At 39.9% G+C, this 7365-nt stretch overlaps 2 protein-coding genes across 4 annotated transcripts; one reads left to right on the top strand and one right to left on the bottom strand.

The window, feature by feature from the left end:
• The first annotated feature begins 614 nt into the window (after positions 1 to 614).
• LOC120770140 (larval cuticle protein LCP-30-like) lies at positions 615 to 1774 on the top strand. The gene is made up of 3 exons (XM_040097326.1): positions 615 to 632; positions 706 to 1274; positions 1534 to 1774. The coding sequence occupies exons 1-3, from the start codon at positions 615 to 617 to the stop codon at positions 1772 to 1774; spliced, it is 828 nt and encodes a 275-aa protein (XP_039953260.1).
• Positions 1775 to 4743: 2969 nt separating this feature from the next.
• On the bottom strand, positions 4744 to 6071 carry LOC120772814. Of its 3 annotated transcripts, XR_005705099.1 has the most exons (4): positions 5485 to 6071; positions 5262 to 5425; positions 5057 to 5194; positions 4744 to 4970 (listed from the first exon to the last, which is right to left on the bottom strand). XR_005705099.1 is itself a non-coding variant. In XM_040101604.1 (3 exons), the coding sequence occupies exons 1-3, from the start codon at positions 5936 to 5938 to the stop codon at positions 5120 to 5122; spliced, it is 693 nt and encodes a 230-aa protein (XP_039957538.1). In that variant the 5' UTR covers positions 5939 to 6071; the 3' UTR covers positions 4744 to 5119. The 3 variants fall into 3 exon arrangements, 2 of the variants coding, with proteins under 2 accessions (XP_039957538.1, XP_039957539.1); XM_040101604.1 differs by having other exon boundaries at positions 4744 to 5194; XM_040101605.1 differs by having other exon boundaries at positions 4744 to 5194; positions 5262 to 5413.
• Positions 6072 to 7365: the final 1294 nt, after the last annotated feature.

Genomic DNA, 7365 nt, shown 5'->3' with positions numbered 1-7365 from the left:
GGCATACTAGACTAGTTGCGACACCATTATTATTTGATGTACCACAATTTCGTATTCATTATACAGTTTTTATTGTTCAACTCATTAGTGGCATTGCCTTACTTAAGAGTTTAAACACTAAGTTATTCATATTAAATGCCATGCGTCATTTTGATGCAACCGCTTTTCACCGACGACTATACATAAACGAATATGTAGCAATCATACATAATATATGTATATCCAATAACGGATATTTTACACCAACACTGCTGCAAATACAAGAAATGGCAGACATTGCCAGTGTGAGAAGTAACACACTCTTCAGTATCGTAGCTAAGGCCTAGAATGAGTTTCGTCATTTTCGTTTGCGCATCTTTTCAGCTCATCAGCACTGGTGCACCATGAACATCAATATCAACATCGTAAAATGCGACACTTTATGGTTGCAAGTAAATGCGTTCAATTAAACGAGATTTCAGCAACCGTTCCATTTACCCACGCTTCCGTTAGCTCGCGAACAACAATGACTCGCTCAGAAACGCAACCGGCCGCTAAATTGGTGGTGCGTTTATAAAAGCAGCAGCAACTGATTGTCATATTCATTTCATTTATTTAACGCGTGAGAACTAGTCATGTGGTCGAAAGTAACGGTAAGTACGCACGTCTCATGCCAGGATTACAGCGCAGATAAACAGGACTACCACCATTGATTCTTCCAAACAGCTAGCCGGCTTAGTAGGTGTAGTGGGGCTCGTCGCTGTTGCGAGCGCGCAGAACGATGGACGCTATCGTCCCACGCCCACGCTGCCTTATTATCAGCGCCCACGTACAACACGTCTTCGTCCTACGGTCATTGGCGACGGACGTTATCGTCCGAGTAATGATGGGCGTTATCGGGGCGCAAGCGATGGACGCTATCGCGGTGGTAATGATGGACGGTATGTGCACCAAGATGTGCCCTATGTGCATGACGATCGCGCCGGTGGGCAATATGAAGGCGACAAGAACCGGTTGGGACCTGGCGGTGGTGGCAGTGATGGCAGTGGTGGCGTCGGTACGTTCGGTGGCGCTGGGCGGTCACGTGCGGGCGGTAATGCGCTGAGTTCGGCTGGTTCAGCTGGTAATCGCGCGAATTTGGCATCGCCGCGAACAACAACAACACGAAGACCGACACCTAAAACCACCGCTGTTACACCAGCACTACCAAAGGGCAGCGGAACGGGTGAGGGTGGTGGTGGTTGGCGGATTCTGCAGCTTTTCGATAAGGAGGAGAAGGACGGGTATCAATATATGTAAGTGTTCTCAGTGCAACATAAATAAGTGATGAAAACTTTCGACTAACTCGCTATTAAGCATTAGAAATCCATGCGACCCTTAAAAAATGTATAACAAAACTCTAACATTATTATTTTAAATTAACAGCGCAGTAAGCACTGTAGTTAACAGCATGCTGTTGCAATTACTCCACTGTTTATTAACAGTATTTCCTTCACTTCACTCCACAGCCAGAAAGTATACTTTGAAATAATTGCAAATTTAATTTTTTTCCAGTTATGAAACAGAGAATGGCATTTTGGCGGAGGAAAGTGGACGCATCGAACAATTAGCTCCGGAAAAGGAAGGTTTACGTTCCACGGGCTTTTACGAGTACACCGGCGATGATGGTGTGCTCTACCGTGTCGATTATGTGGCCGACGATAATGGTTTTGTGGCGCGTGGTGCACATATACCAACTCCACCACCATATGTTGCCAAACTATTGGCATACTTGGCTGCGAACGCCAAGAATTAGTTACGTCAAATTGTATTTATACTAATTTCATTAAATACTTGTGGTCTAAATTATTTTTCATCAATAAATTCCGTTGAATGTTAGATTAAATACAAACATTTTGCAATCGTTTGTAAAATAATACGAATATTTCTTGAAATATATTTATCTGCGCTTTCGGAGAAATATCAAAATATGTATCTTCTTCATCTTCTTTCTTTCCTTTCGTTGTTTGCCGCCAATTGGTGATTCCAAGTGTAACCAGGTCATTCTCCACCTGGTCTTTTCAACGTAGTGGAGGTCTTCCTCTTCCTCTGCTTCCCCCTGCGGGTACTGCGTCAAATACTCTCAGAGCTGGAGTGTTTTCGTCCATTCGGACAACATATCCCTAGCCAGCGTAGCCGCTGTCTCTTGATTCGTTGAACAATGTCGCCGTATATCCATCGTCTACGGTACTCTCTGTTACCAATGCGCAAAGGACCATACATTCTCCGCCGACTCATCAGACGATGTCATTTTCCATGCCGCCGCACCCTACAACAGGATGGGAAAGATGAGTGACTTATAGAGTTTGTTCGTTGAGAGAGGACTTTACTTATCAATTCTTGTTGTTGGTGTTAATGCTAGTTCCAAATTAGACGAAATTATCTACGACTTCAAAGTTATGACTGTCTACAGTCAGGAAGCCAGGTCGTGAATGCGACGAATGTTTGTTTGATGACAGGAGCTACCCTCGTTCACTACCAGACCCATTCGAAGTTGCAAATATTACATTACATTATTAGGTATCTAGTTTTGCATCCTATCTACTAAGAATGTTAGCACCACTTAATTAGCTGCAGTTATTCTCTTAAGGGGCTCGTTGGGCAGCCTAAGAGAGGCGATGTTTGGAAATTGAAAATACAAAAACTAATTTTGCAATTATTTTGAAATATTAAAAAAACGCTGCAGTAAAAATTAGATACGTTTTTCCGATCTGTAATGACCTTATGATCCAGTTTCTAGGAGCTTACAGGTATCTGAACAGACCAGGGCTCTAAGCTATCCCAGTGAAATCCCCCTTAGGATCGACATCTTAACCTAAACTTAATAATCACTCAAACAAATTTGGAAAATATTCTAAAGAGGAAATCGTGTTTAAGGATATACTAATGGTGCTTATTGAGCTCAGCTGCTGCACTTTAAAATGCTGTAGCTGCAATTTTTCTATTTCTGTTTGAAAAATTAAATTATGTAGAATATTATTTTATTTAAAACCTATTGCTATAGGCATAAACACCTTACAAAAATAGCACATCTGTGGAACACGATCTACCTATCCCTATAACATTTTCCTACAGCACTCTCCACATATTTATCTTACCAATTTCGCCTTCCATATATTGGGTTTGTTCTGCGCTTAGTATTTGCCAAAGATTTCCTTGTATAATTAAAAACATCATAGGTTTCTTTACACGAATTTCATTATTAATTTTCCAGTTTATTTGCAGAATCTCACAGATTGTGTTCGAAAGCAGCACAACAAAACAAGGTAATACCTAGAGTTCTAATAGTATTTCAATTATTTCTACGCCAACTAATTTAAGATAAACTGTGGTCTCCCTCATTGAACGGGTCGGTGGATTGCTTACATTCTTTTAGTGTTGAACAGCAGAGCTGTGAACCTTTTTCCCTTAACGGTGATTGAATTATTTCTCTAAGGAGATGGATTGTTCAATTCGTCTTATCTCTTAGAACTTTTCCATATACTACACGGCATACAATATCAAGTTCTTATAAGAAATATGTTGTACTTCTGAGGAGTATTATGGATTCGGTACAACCAAAGTTAACGTTTTTACTTGTTCTTCTCTGCTTTCATCATTATTCAAATGAAAAATATAAAATATCTAGAGTCCATTTTAAGAAAATAGCTTTAGGTGCCAAAAACTATAATTGACCACACCATTAATTATTATTGACAGATTTTAGCAAATACTTATTCTAATCAGGCTAAGAACAATGCATTTACACATAAAAAACTGTAATTCTCAAGTTTTCTTAACACGTATGTTACTTCGGTAATACAAATACAGGAAATTTTTCCCTAAGAGCATTCAACCTACAAAGGTAAATTCTAAAACCCATAGAATATTTTGTCAAGCTAATAGATGATTTCTCTTGGAGTCTTCAATTGACAAATAATTATACTACAGGCAAGCTGAAAACACTTATGTTTTTCAAATTCGATTTTGATGCTATGAATTCGGTTGTGAACCATCGACCGGCTTTAGGGATCTTTCAACTTTTTGACAATATAATAATCGGTTTTCCATATAAAAGTATTTCTGAACAAACAGGAAAAAGTCGCTGAAGCTAAAACCGGAGTGAATACGAAGGCATATCAAAACTCAAATTGCATATAGAAGTTTTGCCACAACGATTTCATCTCAAAGTGTTAATTACCTTACCTTGATTCATTTTCCTTTCATCTCAAATTGTTTTAAGGATGTTTAGATGTTTTCATCCTAAACAGTCAGTTTTAGACGTCCTCTGGTTTCATCGCATTAGATGGTCAATGGTCTGGCGCTGAGCCCAAATAATATTCATCAATACACTAATTGGTATCTGTGGCATTTTTTTCATCGATAGTTTGTATCTATTTTGTTTCAGGAAAATCAGTACTTTGTACAACAGCTGTGAAATGTATACAAGTGCCTGTTGAAAATTAGGACTATCTACTTCTACTAGCAGCTTTTGGTAAAAATGATTTTCCGCCGTCTTCGTTTGTTGGGTCAGTCGATTCTTTAACGATTTTCCACATCAGAAGATATGGTTGGTGCAAAATGCATGTTTCGAAGCCGTATGATTGCATCTGACTTGAGGACATTCAACTTTGTAACTTTGTAGTTGAAAGCATTGAATTAATTCTTGGCAACGTATATATTTTATTTCATTGCTGTGGCTAATAATTTATACATGATTTTACATAAATATACATTAAACGATTGAATACAAATAATACAAAAAATTTAGAGCAGAAACTTTCAGATGAACATTTTCCAGAGGCAATAAAGTTTTGGAAGCATTATAGTTGTTCTAAATGGTTTTTTGTTCAGAAATTATGTCAGAAGGTTCGTTTACAATAACAATAAATGATGTTTGTTCACATAGAAAGTCTCCAAATCGACTATCCAATTGAAGAAAAGTAAAGTAGCTCGATGATAACGATGAAAAGCTTTAAACAATTACGTGTTGTTATTGTCAATGAAATATTTTGTGTACCAGTTTTTCACGGTCAAGATATTAGTCATAGTATATTACCAGAGTGATATAAAATTAGTAGTAGAAAAATAGTATTTCTTGGACCATAGTAATCGTCGCCTTTTACGTTAGTGTTGGTAACACATTTGTCTGAACGTAATCGAGTACATCACTTATAGTCGCTTGAATGTTGAATTGCTGTAGAAATAAAATGAGTCAGGCTATCATGAAAGCAAAAACAAAAACTTTGTGTGAGTTGGCTTACACTCGGAGCATTTAGCTCATTGTCATTCGTATATTTCACATTATAGATATCATCTTGGTACTCGCCCGAGACGTGCACATTAGTCGTATCTCCTTCCTCTGGCTTCTCTGTCGCAGTCGCTTCCACATCAGCATTCGCATCAGCATTCACATCAGCATTCACATCTAATGAAAAACAAAGCATTTTTTTTTCAAAACTTACTCCTGCAGCTCTTCACACTTACCATAATCCGATGGCCATAGTTGATTTTCATACTTGTAGTCGTAATGTTTTTTGACGTCATCGTCGTTTATCCACTCGAACTGCACGATTTGCCAACCACTGCCGTCGAAATTGAAATCCACAGAGAAGCGCAAATGATCCTTCGGTCCCAGTTGGAAGCCATTGAGCGTGCCGAATTGATGTAGCGGCAGCCCACGAGCATCGTGAACATACATTTGGCCACGATCTCCATAGCCACCGTTATAGGGCACTTTAACATGATGATATTTACCGCTTTCGTCGGGTATATATTTGCCACGGTCAGCGCCATGCAACTCTGGTATGTAACGACCATTACGCAGTGGATTAATCGGGGAGCCGTTTGCCTCCGTGTCTTGTGGCCGACAGTGGATCGTTTGTAATAGATATAGCAATAAAATGGCTAGTTTTGTATATGTGGAAGAGTGAGAAATCATAGTGCCACGCAGGATAATAGTGCGGGTAAACTACTAGAGAGAGAGCTTAGCTTAGATTATCGAATTATCACGTATACGCCACGCCGGCCGCGCGATTCGACGCCTACAACAGTTCACACGATACTGAACTACGAAATTGCGGCCACATTGCATGCGGTTTTCCTTTTTGTTGGTATTTATTTTCATTGGCTAAGCAAATATTTTCTCGAATTTATTAACTCGCACAATTATAGCGCTTGATTAGTGGAGCGCCACTTTGGAATTTAGACGTTGTGAGTTATGCGCGTTTGTCTTGCCTCCAGCTGATAGGTTGTCATTGGCGCTCACTGATTTATAAAGGGTGCTGCAATACTACCAATTAAAGGCTATTGCGTTTATTTTAAATTTTAAAGTTCGAATGTTCAAAGCCTTGCTCACGAAACTTAAAGTTTAGGTTAGGTTAATCTGGTAGGTGAACAAACCACGAATAGACCAGTTTTGGACTTTTACGATACCAGATGGAGTTGCTAGGTCCATCATCATATAGGATGACTGCGCTTCACACGAATTTTAACAGACTCTGCGGCAACATTATCGATGTCTCCTTCAATGTATCATCGCGTGGAGACCCCCGATGCTCACAGCGTAGTCTTGCCAATACGCAATAGATCCATTGTTTCCCTGCAGGCATGCTATAGACATTAACAGAAGTCTTTTCGATTTGTCAGTGACCAGTTTATATTCCGATCATGTTCCTATAGTCTCTTCTGTCGAGTGCCAATAGGAATTTTTTTGTACTTCCGATCTACCGTTTTACACATGATTTTTGCAGCTTTGCACCCAGGTAGCTCGTTCTACTACGGCTACTATTTCATTGCCCTCTGCGCCTTTGTGAACTGGCACTCAGTGGAAGTAGAGTTGCCTGTCTCTGGCAACACTTTCCACTGTTGCCCTGGACAAGTAAGACAGTTCTGACCGATATGCGATACGAGGTTACTGTCTTGATTGCTGCGTGGCGTCTCCGTAGATGTTGACTGGAATTGCCTACGGCTGCATTAGAGCCACGCTCTGCGGCTTTCGCAATAGCAAATACCTCAGCTTGAAATATGCAGTGGTCCGGAAACTTAAAATATGAAATATCCGTATAAATGTTTAGAGTGTTGCGCGTAGCTAACATACATTTAAGCAAGCCATCATTTTCTATGTTTTCTTCGAACCTTCTTTCTCAGTTGAAAAGTGGGATCATGCAGTCAATGTTCGCCCAACCGCCATTACCCACCGAGCTATGTCCCAAAGTTCTGTATGTAAATTCTCTTGCAGTCAGTAGTCGCCCGCCAATTTGGTTGCGCAGTTTCTAGCGATGAGGTCTGTAGGTGGTAGGTTTAGTACCAGTTCAAGAGCTGCTTTGGAGTTGTTTTTAAAGCTACAGTTATGCGCAGCGCAGCGGG

The sequence above is a fragment of the Bactrocera tryoni genome, chromosome 3, assembly GCF_016617805.1.
Source record: "Bactrocera tryoni isolate S06 chromosome 3, CSIRO_BtryS06_freeze2, whole genome shotgun sequence".
Lineage (NCBI taxonomy): Eukaryota > Metazoa > Arthropoda > Insecta > Diptera > Tephritidae > Bactrocera > Bactrocera tryoni.
This window is presented reverse-complemented; position numbering and strand designations above follow the sequence as displayed.

Coding starts and splice junctions, on each gene's coding strand:
- LOC120770140 (XM_040097326.1), top strand. Junction 1,275..1,533: donor AAGGACGGGTATCAATATAT/GTAAGTGTTCTC, acceptor ATTTTTTTCCAG/TTATGAAACAGAGAATGGCA.
- LOC120772814 (XM_040101604.1), bottom strand. CDS start 5,938: ATGATTTCTCACTCTTCCACATATACAAAACTAGCCATTTTATTGCTA. Junction 5,426..5,484: donor ACTATGGCCATCGGATTATG/GTAAGTGTGAAG, acceptor GTTTTTCATTAG/ATGTGAATGCTGATGTGAAT. Junction 5,195..5,261: donor ATGAGCTAAATGCTCCGAGT/GTAAGCCAACTC, acceptor TTATTTCTACAG/CAATTCAACATTCAAGCGAC.